Genomic DNA, 18,370 nt, shown 5'->3' on the forward strand with positions numbered 1-18,370 from the left:
CAACATAGAAGGGAAATTGAGAAGGTTCAACAAAGAGGACAAGCAAAAGAAATTCTAGGAGTTCAGAGACATTTGAGTAAAACACAACGAGGAGTGCTACAAGAAAATAAGTGGAAATCTGCAACAAATTTTGTATTAAAATGTTTGACTCATTTTTGAAAATGGGGCATTTTACCCAGAAAAATACATAGATCTGCTGTCGTATAGAATAATGAATAGATGATTGAGGGCTAAAATGTTGCAAGAATAAATACTTTTGAATGTTCATGTTCGCAGGCATTTCAGATATCACACGACAGACCGACACGAGTCTTGGTGGACTGACTGAGATATTTTGTTTATTTTTTCACACTTGGCAACCTCTAACTTCTAGGAGGTTGTTAGTTAAGTAAGAACGGTGACGTAAGTACAGGGTGAATCAGAAATGTCACTCTATGTTTGACCGATTGCTTTACAGATAAAAGAATGACCCCATTAGAATGTCAAGACACACACAACAATGCAACAAAAATCATCAACAATACTGAGGCACATAATTGCCTCAAACTTTTCGACGTTAACACCACAGTATAGTCGCCAGCACTTTTGAAAATCGCACATTGATTTCTGATACATAAACAACGGTAGAGACGGAATTACTGTTTTCTGCATGTCGATATCTCACGGTTTTCACAGAGCAAGCTGGCCCTCTCTTTCCCGCCCACAAGTCCCACATGTTTTCCCTCGCTGCAATAGCATAGTCAGGGTGTGTTGGAATACACAATGTTTGTGCTGAACACTTTCCATCACTTCATTGAGGGTTTCACAATAATGTTCATCATTAACTGTCTGTCCCAGAATTTGCATCCATCATCCCATCCAATCATTGCCCAAACTGTTTCTGATCCGTGCTTCATGTGCTCAATAAGTTTAGGATTTTCTGCCACGTAATAATTACAGTTGTGCCGATTTATACACATTCACCTGGAGCACAGCTTCATCTACAATATGCAATTTTTTGTACCAAGATTCGTCAGTTTCACATTCCCTTAACACAGTTGTAACCACCTGTCAGTATCATCTTCACTTAGTTCATGAACACGAATCGGCTTGAAAGTTCTGTACTTCTCACGTCTCAAAACACGAGACACACTGGACTGACTGATGTCAAGTTAACATGCACCTTGGTGTGTTGGTTTCCGGGAGCTATACCCGAATGCTTCCACGATCCTTTCTGTTGTTGTATCAGCGCTGCTGCGAAGTCTTCCAGGAGTTTTCCCTTCTGAATTTTCATACTGTCAGCAGTCAACAGTAGCAATGTTATGTTTAAATCATGTCTCACGCATCTCACAGCCTCACGATCATTCTAAAAAAGCAAATCACCGTTGCAGCTACGGTAACTTGCTACTGCTTATTCAGCGCTGTTTTGGTTAATAATGTAATCAATTTCATTGCCGCATTGTTGTGTGCATATACTAAGGAGCCTCGAGTGTCTGACAGTGCCATTATTCTATCTTTAAACATGTATCTGTTCTTCTGACTCACCCTGTACTATTAGAGTTCAGTTATTTTATCTTTCCATTTTGTGGAGAGCCAAACATTTGACATTTGGCATTCAACTGTAATGGCACAATAGGTTTTTTGTCAGTGTTTTATGATTAATTCTGCAATGGAGAAGATTAAAAGTAGAAGAAGAGTCGACATTCTGCTGCACTTGAAGAGAAGAAATATGAAGAAGCTTGTGCAGTATTTGCTTTTTTGAAACAATATATCGAGAATATAAATGCCCAGAATGAAGAGGTTAGGGAATGGATGTTGGACAACGGTGCTAGTGAGGAAGAACTAGATGAAGAGGTGCTACTGGCTGATGAGTATGATAGTAAGTACGAATTGTTGAAGGTACGGCGCTTAAAAAATTGATTCCCTAGACTGACAGTCTATCCCAAATGAAGATTTAGCAAATGTTGCCGAAATAAAATTTTGTATGTTCTATGGTGAATTCATAGAATGATTGAGTATGGGCATGTGATGAGGATGGAACCTACAAAAACAGCCAGAATAAATTTGAAATTTGGAAAGATAGGTGGAGGGAAAAAAGACTTGCAGAAAGACCTAAAACCTGATGTATGGACATGTTCAAGGTTGATCTAGTTACCAGAGGATGGGCAGTGGATGATGTTCTCCATGACAAGTTGTATATGGACAGGAAGAGGCTCATTAACAGGAAACTGGAACAGAATCCTTTGTTTCAGAAACGACACTTCTCCAACGTACCAAATTGTTCAGAAAATAGGAAAAACTGTCTGTAGTGTGCCATGTCATTTCTATCCTTCCGATATTTATTATGCTTATTTACTGTTGAAATTACTATGAAAGATAGGTTGTTTGTATGAATTAGTCCAATACGTCCCTGTACAGACTTTGTTGAAAATAGTGGAGACGTGCTGTTTCTGCAACAAACACCATTAATAAGAATATAAGGAAGTGTAACATTGATTTTAACGTCATTTCAATTTCAAAAAGAACATCTGTACTGAGGAAATACAGTGTTTAAACCAAGTATTTAATAGTTATTGATAGTTATTTGTAAGACTTACTTGTTTGCACATACTATGATTAGACTACATTGTATAGAAAAATAAACAGAAGAATACTCCTTTTATGTTCCTTTCAAAAGTTCGTAAAACAAAACAACACAATATAATACAAGTAACATGTAAGTCTCTTATCTTTGAACAATGCTTCTCACTTCTATTGCGCTGATGTTGTCCATGCAATCAGTTCATTATAAAACTCATGATGTACTTCTGGTATGTAAGATTCCAACTGCTTCATGTCTGCTAATTTCTTTTCATTTAATGAAACACAGCCTTGTGGATAAGCAAGTCTAGTTGGTAACACAGGGAGACGGGTTGCAGAAATAAGCAACTTGAAAGTATGAACGCACAGTCCATCAATCCAGTATCTTCCTAAGACATGATTTGCCTCATACTGAAACTCTATAAATTGATTTATATGAAACGCGACTTTTGCATCTCTTTTCACAGCTTTTCCTAGCGACTCAAGTGTAAGAACTGACACAACTGCTTTGTGAAGCGGGCTGGTTTGAAGTAAAAACAACACCTCTCCAGGATAAGTGTTCTTTCTGCAAATAACGGAAACTTTCATTCGCGACTGACAGGCAGAGATATATGGTAGAAGTGTTTTTTTCTGCACAAAATGGTAGCACTTCGTGCATTAATCATGGCAGTATTAATAACTCATATAGTGTCAAAAAGTGGAGAAGTGCTGTTTCTGCAACAAACGAATCAACTGTACAATGATGATGATGATGACAGACAGTCTTCTAGCTACAGATGATAATTACATGTCAGTGATAAAACCACTTCAAGAACATTTTGGTAGGGAGAATCTTCTAATGAAGTGTACATCAGGGATCTTCTCAGTTTGACCTTTCTGCTAGTCATGGAGATGTATGATAAGCTGGAGTCTCATTTAGTGGCACTTGAATCTCTTGGTTTCACAACAGGGAAATGTGCAGCAATCCTTTGATTAGAATCATGCATGACTGAAGAAGTTTCAAGAGTTTGGCAGTAATGTCCATTATATTATGGTGATATATCTCATGCAGAACAACGGCTATATGTCCTTCATGAAGGCTGAAGTTCAAAATGATGAAAGTATCCATGATGCCATGTTTGGTTTTAAACAGTCGGTTGATAGGGCAAAGAAAGTGCAGAAAGATAGCAGCCCTAAATCCTGTTGAACGTAAAATATTCCTACAGTAAAGGGTTTACTCTCATTGCAGGAAATTAAACATTTTGCTTGTAAATTTCCCTGTTATGTACATCATCGCATCACTGACTGCTATAAAGCATGTGATGTGCCCCTCTGACAAAAACTTAAAACTATTAAGGATAAGAAATATTGTTTGATTTGCATTAAACCAAATAACCTGGCTAAAAAGTGCACCTTCAAGCAAAGTGTCACATTACCTTGTGTTTAAACAGAAGTAAGAATATAGTTTACCAGTAGGCCTGAAGTCATGAGCTCACAGAAGGATAACAGTACGCTCGAAGGAATGGATCTGAACGTACTGTGAAGGAAGATCACAGCGATCATACTTCTTGAAGGCAACAGCACGGGAAATGAATTATTCACCTCTCGGGAGGGAAACTATTGCCCACTTAAAATCTGGCAGTTGTGAGCATGATAAATATAGAATTCATATTACAAGTTTCAGTAATGACTTTTGTGCAATTTCGAGGTCTTTGACGAAGACAATATTTGTGATAATGTAACTCAGATTCAAGGTAGTGTATTGGTTAGTAACATAATGCTAACAATTTTCAGGAAGTCGTAGGTACTCCAGGTGCTGTAGCTCTGCCACCTCTCAGAAGCCAGAGAGTAAACCTTCTATTTCAGACAGTGAAAGGATGACTGAGCAGCATGTGTTGTGTGAGTGTAGTACACAGGACACAAAGGGGAACGACTGTTCAAGACATCTGGATTAATACAAACTTGTCAGTTTGTTTGAACGGATGTTACCATGACTATTAATGAGTTGTTTGGTTTATTTTTTGAAACTTGGCAGCTTTAAGATCTAGGAGGCTGTGTGTTGTTAGTTAAGTAAAAATGGTAATATATGTACTATTCGTCATCATCATCATCATTCCCATTACAGTAACCAGCCGTAGCCGGGTAGGGACAAATGTGGTTCCTCTCCACTTTCTTCAGTCTTTCCACCAATCCTCCTCCAACACTGTGTCCCAGTCCATGTTTCTTTCTCTAATACTGCGTTAGATTGTGTCCTTCCATCTCAATCAAGGTCGTCCACGGCCTCTCCTTCCTTGCATTTACATTTCCATCAACGTTTTTGGCATTCTTTCACCACTCATTCGCTTTATGTGCCCAAAAGCATCTTCTCTATTCTATCATTAATCTTTTCCAATCCAGTTTTTTCCCGGATGTTCTCATTCCTTATTTTGGCACTTCTACTCTTCTGTATCATACTCCTCAAGAACTTCATTTCGGCTGCCTGTATTCAACTCTCATCTTTCTTTTTCACCGTCCAAGTTTCTGCTCCGTAAGTTGTTATGGGAACGTACATCTTGTAAATAGTTTCCTTTGCTTCCATTGGCACATCTTTGTCCCATAACATGCTTTCTAAACTATGATAGAAACAGCTTCCAGCTTGAATCTTCATACTAATCTCAGCATCCAGGCGAATATTCACCATTAATTCACTCCCCAGGTATTTGAACGTCTCCACTACTTCCAGGGGCCTGTCTGCAAGTCTAATATGACCTTTCCGTTCTTTCTCCCTTCTAGTCATAACAATAGTTTTACACTTCTCCACACTTATTTTCAATCCACATTCTTCAATCTTCCCACTTACCACATCCAACTGTTCTTGAACATTCATGTCCTCTTCTCCCCAAATCACAATATCATCTGCAAATAACAACATGTTCATATCTCTTCCACCATATGTTGCTTTTCCTGTTTTCATGATGTCATCCATTACTATTGTACACAGGATTGGAGATAAAACACTTCCCTTTTTCAGCCTACTAGTTATTTCGAAATAACTTGTCCTGCAAACTAGTGTTTGCATGCAACTACAACATTCTTTGTACATTGCTATGATCATTTTTAATATTCCCTGTCAATTCCTTTTTGCACCAGACTGTCCCAAAGTTTAGTCTTGGGGACAATATTATATGCCTTTTCAATGTCAATGAATGTCATCACCATATCATTTCCAAACTCCCATTGCTCTTCCATTAGTTGTCTCATAATGAAAATGGGCTCTATTGTTGACCTTCCACTTCTGAAACCAAACTGATTTTCCTGTATCTGATTTTCAACACTCTACCTTGTCCTATTTTCTAGTATCCTCTCCATTATCTTAACAACATGGGATATTACAGTAATTCCTCTGTAGTTCTTCAAAACTTCCTTATCGCATTTCTTGGAAATTGGGACGATTATTCCTTTTTGCCAATCCTCAGGGACCTCCTTATTTTCCCAGACAATCCTGAAAACTCGATATGTCCATTGCAAGCCTACAGCTTGCCTTTATCATCTCCACTGAAATCTCATCTATTCCCGCAGTTTTTCCATTCTTCATATTTCTTACTGCCATTTCAATTTCATTCATTGTGATTCTTTTATCCATTTCTTCATCAACTACTTCCCTTTCCTGAAGGTCCATTGAATGACTGTCATTAGTACTCCTGTTCAGTAACTTCTGAAAATACTCTCTCCATCTATTTCTAATTTTTATGGTTTTGTTAATGTACCGGGAGGTACACCTCAAAGCCGTGCATTTAAATTAAAGGAACTCCTCTGCTGGAGAAACCGTGAAATTGAAACTGGACCAACTTATAAATTTACTCTGAAGAGGTCACCACTAAAATATAATTTTCTTATTGTGAAGTTTCATGTACTGTGTAAATTTCTACTTGTTTTGTTTGCCATTCATCAAGAAGTTTGGACTTTCTTCAACGGATATCACTACAAAAACCTATGATGATGCACCCTGGTACGAAGTGGAAGAACTTTTGATTTGAAGAACTTTTGTATTCATAAGTTTTCTTACTAATTGATGTTCATTTATTTTTGGGTTGGCAATATTTATCTTTTCTTTCCGTCAGTTTTGAATCTAGCCAATCCCTAATTTCTGTAATTAATTTTCCGCCTATCACAGGCTTCTTCCTCGATTATGAGTGTCACTTTTGAATTTAACCAATAAAATTCTGTGGGTGTGTCTTGATTATTCGTGAAAGGTCTCGAACTTTCCCCGAGGGTTTATAAACTGCGGATTTTCACGTCTCTTGGCGAATTGATCGTCATCTAACCTAGTGTGTGTGTCAAGCAGGAGGCGGAAAGCGCCTCTTTCATCAGGCAGCACTACTCCGACAATGTAATGGCCACTTAACATCTTTATTTCTTGCTAGCTCTGCAGTTTAACCCGAGGGAGAGGTCCGAAACCTTAACTAGGTAACCTACTTTTCTGAAAACGTAACTTCGGCCGGCTTATGTCATAACTTCATAAAATCTTTAACTGTAAATCGGGGATAGAGAGTTATATACCCTCTCGAGCTCCCCTTCATATTGGTTTGAGGTGACTACGCTTTGTACCTTGTTTTCTTCATTTCCGTAATGTCTTAATTTATTCTTATACGAGTCACTTCCATAGTTTGGGAATAGCCCCTGTTTCATCGGCCTAGTGTCCTTTAGGTTTTTAAAATTCATATCTAGGAGTGCAAGTACACGCCTCCATTCAATTTGTGTTTCGGGCCATTTACTTAACCTGTTCTTTTCCGCTACGGCCCAATAGGTTGGGTACTAGATACCCCTGTTTCAAATTTTGTAAGTTGTGCCTTGGTGGCGAGTGATGGTTATTTTTTGATATTGCCTTGAATAGGCTTGGAACACTGAGAGCACGTCAGCTCTTTTCTAGTGTTCTAAAAGTGCCTCTTGGAGGCTTGATATATTGAGTTGGGAGCAAGCGCTCCATGTATTGGGGGATTCTGCCCATGTGTAAATTTGTGCTTTTTGTAAATTTGAGTTAGGAGCTCAAGAATTGTAAAACCTGGGGCTTGAAGCCCAAGAGTGTTAAAGTTCTGAAATCTTGGAATTTCTAAATCTTGTTTCCAATTGTCTTTTGGTACCGAAAATGTCATTGTTATCTCACTAAGTGAGAATTTGTTAATTTTGTTGCCTTCAAAAATATAACCTTCAGTTTACGTTTTAAATTTACTTCTTGACATTGTAGTTAGACCCATTCACCCCGGCACGTTCTTCCACCTCTGCATTCCGCGGGTAACCCCGGAACAGTTAATATTACGCTGCCTTCATCTTTAACAAATATGGTGTTTACTTGATCTCTCATTTTGTTTCTTAAGATACTATACAGTAAATTCTTGCTGCCCTGCATATTGCTTCTCAGTTACTCTGTGAATAAGGTCCAACGTTTCCTCTTTTCTCCCTCCACTACTTTCTTCGCCAAATTCTTTGCCTCCACATATTTTCTTCTACTTTATTCAGTCTTAGATGTTTTCATCACTTTAATCTTTATCCTATCATTCCATCAGTGTGTCTCTTTGTCTTTCACATTTCCTGACGTTCTACCACATATCTTTTCTGCACATCCAACCAGTGCTTCCTGAAGTGTTTTCCATTCAACTTCAACATTCCCCATCTCCGTCCTGGGTACCGAGGGTATTATTTCCCTTTTAAATTCTTATTGCATAATTTTTTCCGTCAACTTCCGTACTTTAATTCTTTTCTCTCTTCTTAATAGGGATTTTTCAATCTTTCCCTCTTTCAGTTTTCCTATCGCCACTCTATGATCTCCTCCAAAGGCTTCTTCAGGCATGGCTGTAACATCTAAAAGGTTCTTCCGCTGTTCTTTCTCAATGATTATATAATCAATCATGGTCTTTGTTCGTCCCTCTCCCCAACCATACATTGTAATCTGCTGACTGTGTTTCTTCCTAAATCAGATGTTTCCAACAATCATTTGGTTCCTCATGCAAAAATCCACCAACAGCTTGACTTCTGGATTAACATTTCCATATCCAAAGGGCCCTACAACATCTTACTTTCCTTGTCTTGCCATTCCAACTTGTGCATTTAGATCTCCTATCAACAGCACTTCCTTATCTTCTATCTGTCACTCCACTTCCTCTAAAAAGTCCTCTAGATGTTCACCTATGCAACCAGTTTGTGGGGCATACAACTGAAATAGATCTTTCATTCCATTTTTAAACGGGAATCTCATCACCATCATCCTATCGCTGACGCATTTTGTATAATCCACATGTTCTTGGATTTATTTTCTAAGTATGATGGCCACTCCATTTTTGCTTTAGGTCCTCCGCTGTAATACAATCTGTATCCTTCTTTCAGAGAAATCCCTCCCCTAACCCTCTTCTTGTTCCCACACAGTCCAAGTATGGCTATATCTTATACTTTTTTGAAGTCAACCAGTTCCTCTGTCTTTTCCGTCAGTGTCAGGACATTTACTATCGCAATATTGGTGTAGTTTGGTGCTAGTTGCCCACTTCTCACAGTTTCCCCAGCACCCAAAGAGCTGTTCGTCGCTTTTAGCAGGGTACGCCCTAACCTTTTCCGAGGCACCATATCTGCTTTATCCATATAGGCTATTGTTGCGATGCGCTCGCCACACCCAAAGGCATTTCATACTTACTGCCAGGTTCAAAATTAGGTTGCCTGTAACATGGGGACAGACGCCTTTCCTAGCCACTACTCTGGAGTACAGACACTACTGGTTTGCCCCTTCCGCCATCTCCACCGTAACAAAGTTCATCTTCTCCGTCGTAGATGACATTGGGTACTCCACCGATAACCCAGGGCAGGGGCCCTCCATATTTATGACCCCTGGAGGGAGGGTGTACCAGTATTTTGAAGCCCCCAGGAATTGGGCTACCTGTTGGTCCGTTGGTTGTATTGGGTATTTCAAACAGTCCTACATACAGTAGGGACCCCTATCTGCCACCTGGGGACGTGCTCTTTAGGGGTCAGGTTCACCTGGTTACTTTTGGAATTTAACGTCACCCACAAAGGCTGAGGTTATTATGCGTGTTAAACACTTCCATTTGGCGGAGGGCCCAACATTTGACAAAGGTTGAGTTGGAAAAGATTTGAGAAGAAGGGGTCAAGTATAAATAAAACAGGAGACAGCCAAGTAGATGAAGTAGAAATTCACATTAATAGTTTCCCAGGGACACGCAGCCCCAGTCTGAACTCTGTCAATGGTAGAGTACAGAAATACTATATTATGGAATATTTATATTACAGTTTTAGTCAAGGAAATAGTTTGGCCGTCATCAGCCATAATACAAACACATCTAATGACATTAAAAGTGTTAAAGGCATCTAGAGATCTTGATGTCCACAACACGTAAACTATAAAATGAAACTCAAATAGGGCTCTTAGTGAGATCTACAATTCTGAGATGTATTGCATGGTAACGTACTAAAAAATGTTTCATTAATGCTACTAGAAATTGAGTCAAGGACGGCAAACAATGTCCAAATAGCTGGCACGTTCTTAGATCACAGCTGGCATGTGGGGCATGGCCTAGTGTTGCGTGACTCATACCAACGGAAAGGCCGGAATTATAAATACGTGTAGAACCTCACTCACTAATAATGTAAATGGCAAAATGAAAGGTCAGCAGTAAGAAAAAGGACCAACAAATAAAACATGAAGCTACTACTCACAATACATGCGGATGGAGAAGCTCCCCTCAGGTAACAATAATGGAGAATCTTATGAAATACAATTAAATCGGGGAGAATAAAATAAAGTTAATTAGAATTAATGTTAGGATGTTTTGGTTGAGGTCATTGGTGTGCCCACAATGCCATTTTGCTGAGTTATTCAAAGATTTAGGAAATTCCCATCAAGAAAATTTCCATACTCAAATTTAAAGTGTTATCATTAATGACATAAAAATAATCACATTCTATGTACCGGTAGTAGATACCAAAGATAGTCACTGAATTAGAAATTGGATGACATATTACATTGTGAAATAGATGTTATAAATAACACCAAAATACACAAGGAAAGTTAAGACTGCCAACTAAATTCAAAACACCGTACAATACCCTTTCATCCAGGCTCAAGATTATCATGACATCCCACTTTTCTCTTCATTATGAGAAATTTCCACTTGATACAATGATGAGACATTTCGCCTCCGGCAGCGCGTCAGCCTCTCACCGCTGGGTTCCGTGGTTCTAATCCCGGTCACTCCATGTGAGAATTTTGCTGGACAAAGCGGAGGCGGGACAGGTTTTTGTCCGGGTACTCCGATTTTCCCTGTCATCTTTCATTCCAGCAACACTCTCCAATGTCATTTCATCTGTCACTCATTAATCATTGTCCCAGAGGAGGCTTCGTCAGCCGGCACAATTCCTTTTCACGCCACAAGATGGGGCTTCATTTATTCCATCCCTGACCCGGTCACTGACTGTAAAACAGGTTGTAGGTTTTTATTTTTCACAATGACGAGACATGTTGCTCGTAAGAAAAGCTGTCACCAAATGATGGTCAGCGAATTATTACAATTATCTGCCAAAATGGAATCACGTGACCGAGATTCTTGCTAGTTCTGTGATGGACGGTAGAAAGCACCAACGTGCAGAGAAGAACAAAAATTGGTACACATGAGCACTCAGCAAGGTATATAAGAAAGAAGTTACCAAAGGACAGGTTTAAGCGCAGAAAGTGGGCAATAAAAACTGGCAAGAGAAAACATGAGATTCAGGTACTATAAATAGTATCTGCCTTATGGTCACAAGCATTTAAGGATTTAAAAATATATTATTTTGTTTGCTAGGGGCTTTACGTCGCACCGACCCAGATAGGTCTTATGGCGACGATGGGATAGGAAAGGACTAGGAGTTGGAAGGAAGCGGCCGTGGCCTTAATTAAGGTACAGCCCCGGCATTTACCTGGTGTGAAAATGGGAAACCACGGAAAACCATTTTCAGGGCTGCCGATAGGGGGATTCGAACCTACTATCTCCCGGATGCAAGCTCGCAGCCGCGCGCCTCTACGCGCGCGGCCAACTCGCCCGGTAATAAAAAGATAAAGGACACAGGAGTGCATAAAGCAACCAAATAACAATATGATGGAAAGGTAACAGTGTGGTTAAAGCAACAATATAAAACTAGAGTGGTGTCAGACGTCTTGTATCTGGGAAAAGATAATCCGAGAATGGAGGAATTTTCTGAACAAAGAAGTAGAAAACAAAGTTTGGTTCCGATTATGCCCCAAACACAAAGGAATGCATGGAAAGTTTGGAAGAGTCAAAAAGTATAAGTACCTGGATGAAGTAATCCAAGAGAAAGGGTTAACAAGAAGCAACCAATACCCGCATCAAGAAATTAGAGCAAGAGTTCTAATAGACTATAAACATCTATAATAAGAAGATATTGAGTTTTGGAGCCAAATTTAGACATTACAGCACTGTTGTCGGACCAGAAGTCTTCGGACACTATATGCATGAATCAAAAAGTATAAGTCAATTATCTACTTAAAAGAGAACGCAGGCTACTACGGAAGATCTTGGGCAACAGGTTCGTTTGACATCCAATAAAGTAGTATACAGCAAGACGGACCCGATAACAACAACAGTTAGGAGATGGCTGCTTTATGGACACATCAACCGACTCACAAGGAAAAATTCCAATTTTATAAAACCGAAGTTGTGGAGGTTCCAAGAGTGTGAGAAAGATGGTGGACATTGCGGAGGATAAATTCAATAACAGGGCTTGTTTCAGTAGCACGGAAAAAAGCTACCAGGGTCAGAAAACGTAGAGGTCCTTTACTAGAGTAAGGGAAGAAAGCACTGATCGACGGGCTCAAGAGATACTGGCACGATGACGAACAAAACACAGACATTGAAACTGAGATTAGGTTCATAGAGACTCCATTTGAAAAAAAGAATGTCAATGGATTTTCAGGGACAAGTAGTTTACAAGCTACCGCAGTTGTCTGCTCCACTCAACTGTGACTTCCTTGTCATTTACTTTGTGCTAGATCAACAAGATGGCATTTTCCAATACTGAAAAAGCCGACATATTAATGCAGGAAGAATGCTGTTCGTGCTTGTGCTCTGTACGCAGAATAATATCCCAATAAATGCCACAATTATTTGTGAACCTCTTCAATCAATTACGTGAAACTGGAAATGTAACAACTGGAAAACATAACAAAAACAAAGGACTGAGTGTAGCATGGAGTACGTGTTCTCCACCATCATGTCTCTCTCCATCAAGTATTGCATGGAAACGATTCTGGGAATCGTCTCACTTTTGTACTTGGGCATTTAGAAAATATACACCAAATATATCATGTATCTTGCTTAGTGATGAAGCAATATTTACAAATCATGGCCAAGTATTGGTACATAAACAGTCCCCATTGGCTTCGTCAGGTGGAATATCACCGTTCGGTGTGGAATAATGAACCATCAGTTCATATGCCCTTTAGAAGGAATAGTAGACACCGCAGCTGTTAGAAGATGTTCCACTGCAGACTAAGAGGAATATGTGGTATCAGCATGATGGCTTGTCTTCGCCGATTGTTTCCAAATTGCTGGACTGGATGAAGATGACCACTGCCTTGGCCAGCCCATTCCCCAGATTGGACTGCTTTAGAGTTTCCTTGTGGGAGAGCCGTTTTCAAGGACATACTGACAACACCAGACGACATGGAACAATATATTACTGTTGCCTGCACTGAAATTTCTGATGAAATGCTGGAACATGTGTATCAGCCTTTAAATGGCAAGCTGTAGGCTTGTATTGAAGCTGGTGGTCATAATTTTTAACACAACCTTCGAAGGCCAATTCCCTTTCTTCTTCTTCTTCTTCTTCTTCTTCTTCTTCTTCTTCTTCTTCTTCTTCTTCAGAATGCAAAGAGTTTGTTCATTTTTCTTTTTCTGAAGTTCGTGCTGAAAAAGGGAGCAGACAACTGCTGATATTTATAACTTTCAAACTGTCTGGCTCCATGGCTAAATGGTTGGCGTGCTGGCCATTGGTCACAGGGGTCCCCGGTTCGATTCCCCGAAGGGTCAGGAATTGTAACCTTAATTGGTTAAATTCGCTGGCACGGGGGCGGGGTGTATGTGTCGTCTTCATCACCATTTCATCCTCATTACGACCCTCAGGTCGCCTACGAGCGTCAAATCAAATGACCTGCATCTGGCGAGCCGAACTTGTCCTCGGACACTCCCGGCACTAAAAGCCATATACCATTTCATTTTTTCAAACTTCGATAGCTTGTAAACTACTTGTACTAGAATGGTGAAAAAGAAAAACCGTTGGCAACGCTTGTCTTATTTTGTTAATGTTAACAGACATTGTTCCATTTGAAGAAATGTGACTACAGTATTGCAAATACGGGGTCGTTGGTTACTGTGAAAACAGCACATCAATAGCACCCTCAATTGGGGTGATTCACCCTGACATTTCCAATCCCTAGATTGTGTGCCAAAGGCCTCTCTGTAGTGTTCACTGCTGACAAATTGGAGCGTTAACCAATTCGCATCCTATTTAAATACCGTAGCAGTTCACTGAGAAAACCCATTTAAATCCCGCACTAGGGCACAAACTGTGGGCCACGGTGAAGTCGGCACCAGAAAACACAACGAGGGGTCTTACCCCTTTAGGAGTTAACAGCATGTAGATCATCAATGAAATATCCACAGCCTACACAAAACTGCGACCTCTCGGGAGGTCACGTGGCCTTGCCGTAGACTTGCCCACCGTCATCATTTGTACCGGTATCACTTCCCATGTCATCAGCACTAATACACGCATCACTGGAACTCGAACAAAGACCTTCAGGGCCTATTTCGTCATCACAAACATCACTGTCTTCATAATCACTCTCTAAACCACTATGTATTAGCTGTTCATCAACAGCAACATATCTGCTTGCAACTGACGTGAGCCACTTGTTCCAGAAGTGTGTGATAACTGGAACGCTGGAAATAACCCAAGTCACATGTCTAAACTTCAGCTCAGAATGCATACAAGTGGCATCTGTGAGTTAGTAACTGAACTACATGTATTGATATACAGTAGTGCATCAACGCTGGCTGAGCTTGTCGTTGGATTCATATGCCTCGAATCACATTTGTGAGCTAGGGTCGTCAAATGATGCAATTGGCTTAAGTCTTGGGGTTATCCCACAGGAGTAGTGTATGTGCTACATCATCACACACATACAGACACGCAGGTCGCATGTTGTTGGACCTGGCACCAAAAGGCATCAACTGCTTCTTCAAAGTCTTTGTTTTCTGTACAGCTCTTTCCTTCATCCCTCGCCACTCCTCCTTTCTATCTTGTTTCGGTTAATCCAAACATACTCACTCCCATTACAGCCAGTGCTTCTATCTGCAGTAGTTTGTTTTGTCTAGTCCAGATCATTCCCTGAATCAGCTCTGGCCTCAAATGAATCATCATTTATTCCAATGTTATAGGAAGAATTATTGACAGTCTTCATTTAGAGGCTCTGTTTTCTTTGAAACCATAACACTTGTGTTGACTTGGCTCCCTTCATCCCCTACTTCATGTACAAAGCAGCTGCTGCTCCTTTAGAGTAGCTGCACCTCTCAAGTAAGAATAATGCTAGGTGGCATATCTTCACAACCCAATTGCCTCTGGGTATAACAGGCAGTCCATTCCTCCCTGTGCTAAGTTCAACTTTATACTCATGTTACATACCTGATAAGACAGTCCATTTCTAGGCAGCAATAGTGAACAAACGAAACATGACGAATTATTGAAAAAGTAAGACATTAAAAAAGAAAATCGACACATCACCATCATGAAGTCTACTTACCGAAATATTGTTTTCAAGCTCGGAAGATTTCTTCTCCAATTCAGTCTTCTCCTTCTGGAGTTCAGCTTCCAGCTTCTTCAACTTCTCTTCACTTCCTTTGCAGTTCCTTTCAGCCTGAAATGAAAAACAAATAAGAGAAGATGCCAAGAGATGATCTACGTACACAACTAAAATTGTCGTATGTAACAATCAAGGAAATGTTTGTTATACAAATACACAGAGCAGGTTTTCAAATTTATCCGTTAAGCTGAAAGAGACATCTTTTACAGTATAAGCTCCATATCCACCCCTCATCTTGCCCACGACAGCAAAAGTGTAGTGCACAGGATCTGAGTCCAAACATTAACTAAATTAATCTGTGTCTGTGGAAACAACTTGAGAGACCTTCACAATGCTGTGATAATTCTACACAGATAAGAAAAATTGTTTGACAGGAAATTCACGATGAAATGCGCTTCTGAGGATAAAACAGTAAAGAAGGAACGGTGTCTGGATATATCATGTCTATGGAGGAGTCCATTTTGTAGTATGTAGTTTCAGATGTGGCATAGTTAACACTATGAGCCTGGACGTTTCAAGATGGCGTCCCTATCCTGTGCCGGCGTAATTTAGACTCTCAGAAAAAAATCACAGTTCTGTCAGTTTTCGCATTATAAATTAACAAATATATATACATATTGTACAAAGAGTGGGCTATCCCACGAAATCAAATAAAAATGCTTACCTTCAGCATTGGAAAGAAACTTAGGATACAATATTGGTCCATTCTGATATCCTTGTTCACGCACTTGAATTTCTAATTCACTAGAAAAGTTCGATAGTTTTTAGTCACTGAATAACAGAATTACACATTGTTATTCCCAATACTTAGCTTTGGTATGGTAACACTCAAAACATTCTACTATGCAAAGACCTACATCACATTTACTACAATATATGGTTGTCATTTTCTTCACAGCACGATCGGTGTTATGTTTGGACTTGTCGTAGCAAACCTTGCACGTACGTTGCGCCTGTCCTTCTCTCTTCGCGCCTACTGCAGATATTAAGTGTGGAAAATGATCTCTCCCTACTAGCTTTTCCGCAATTGATGCTCGTGATTCTTCATTAATTTCGGCCCCAACACTACTCACCAAATCATCCGCTTAACATTCACAAAATTTCGAAAGGGGAAGTTTTTGTGAAGAAGCCTTACGGTACAGTATATAGGCATTCACTATGGCAAGATCAAACAGATGGAAGAATCATTTTTTTCCCCACTAGATAGATTTCCTTGTGACTGCATAATATGCCAAAAATTGGTTGGACTTATCAACACCAATTTTGAATTTATATGCTCAGCATATACACGTCTCGAACATCTCGCCACTTTATTGCTAGAAGCTTTCAAGAAGCTTTACATGGAATATGTAACATTTACCTCCTTCTGATTTTGAAAACAATCTGAAAGGACATAATTGTGCATCAGCAAATGAGGTAAAAACCGTATTGCAGTAGAGCTTCTGGAACAAGTGTATAGTTGCTCACAGGGGTGTCCCCAAAGGTGTTTGTAGCATATACCACGTAAGCTTACAAGGGTATAGTTGCACACAGGGATCTCTCTGAAGGTGTTTGTAGCATATAACACGTCAGTTTATAAGGGTATAGTGGCCCCAAGGGATCTCTCTGAAGTTGTTTTAAGTGTTTGTAGCATGTACCACATAAGCTTACAAGGGTATAGTTGCCCACAGAGATCTCTCCGAAGGTGTTTGAAGTGTTTGTAGCATATACCACGTAAGCTTACAAGGGTACAGTGGCCCACAGGGATCTCTTCGAAGGTGTTTGAAGTGTTTGTAGCATATACCACGTAAGCTTACAAGGGTACAGTGGCCCACAGGGATTTCTCTGAAGGTGTTTGAACTTTCTGTAGCATATACCACGTAAGCTTACAAGAGTATAGTTGCCCACAGGAATCTCTCTGAAAGTGTTTGAAGTGTTTGTAGCATATACCACGTAAGCTTACAAGGGTATAGTTGCCCACAGGGATCTCCCCAAAGGTGTTTGAAGTGTTTGTAGCTTATACCACGTAAGCTACTACAGTATAGTTGCCCACAGGAATCTCTCTGAAAGTGTTTGTAGCATATACCACATAAGCTTACAAGGGTATTTTTGCCTACAGGGATCTCCCCAAAGGTGTTTGAAGTGTTTGTAGCATATACCACGTAAGCTTACAAGAGTATAGTTGCCCACAGGGATCTCTCCAAAGGTGTTTGTAGCATATACCACGTAAGCTTACAAAATTATAGTTGCCCACAAGGATCTCTCCGAAGGTGTTTGTAGCATATACCACGTAAGCTTACAAGGGTATAGTTGCCCTCAGGGATCTCTCCAAAGGTGTTTGTAGCATATACCACGTAAGCTTACAAGGGTATAGTTGCCCTCAGGGATCTCTCCAAAGGTGTTTGTAGCATATACCACGTAAGCTTACAAGAGTATAGTTGCCCTCAGGGATCTCTCCAAAGGTGTTTGTAGCATATACCACGTAAGCTTACAAGGGTATAGTTGCCCTCAGGGATCTCTCCAAAGGTGTTTGTAGCATATACCACGTAAGCTTACAAGGGTATAGTTGCCCTCAGGGATCTCTCCAAAGGTGTTTGTAGCATATACCACGTAAGCTTACAAGGGTATAGTTGCCCTCAGGGATCTCTCCAAAGGTGTTTGTAGCATATACCACGTAAGCTTACAAGGGTATAGTTGCCCTCAGGGATCTCTCCAAAGGTGTTTGAAGTGTTTGTAGCATATACCACGTAAGCTTACAAGGGTATAGTTGCACACAGGGATCACTCCGAAGGTGTTTGAAGTGTTTGTAGCATATACCACGTAAGCTTACAAGAGTATAGTTGCCCTCAGGGATCTCTCCAAAGGTGTTTGTAGCATATACCACGTAAGCTTACAAGGGTATAGTTGCCCACAGGGATCTCTCCAAAGGTGTTTGTAGCATATACCACGTAAGCT

The 18,370-nt window shown here is 40.1% G+C and overlaps 1 protein-coding gene across 3 annotated transcripts in view; it reads right to left on the bottom strand.

Moving 5' to 3' along the window:
• LOC136879210 (uncharacterized) overlaps positions 1 to 18,370 on the bottom strand; it is a 1,250,431-nt gene that overhangs the window by 431,883 nt on the left and 800,178 nt on the right. For all 3 annotated transcript variants that reach the window (XM_067153008.2, XM_067153007.2, XM_068228965.1), the window contains one exon: positions 15,377 to 15,490. In XM_067153008.2, the coding sequence (XP_067009109.2) occupies positions 15,377 to 15,490 (114 nt within the window). The remainder of the gene's footprint in view (positions 1 to 15,376; positions 15,491 to 18,370) is intronic.

This window comes from Anabrus simplex, chromosome 8 (genome assembly GCF_040414725.1).
Source record: "Anabrus simplex isolate iqAnaSimp1 chromosome 8, ASM4041472v1, whole genome shotgun sequence".
Lineage (NCBI taxonomy): Eukaryota > Metazoa > Arthropoda > Insecta > Orthoptera > Tettigoniidae > Anabrus > Anabrus simplex.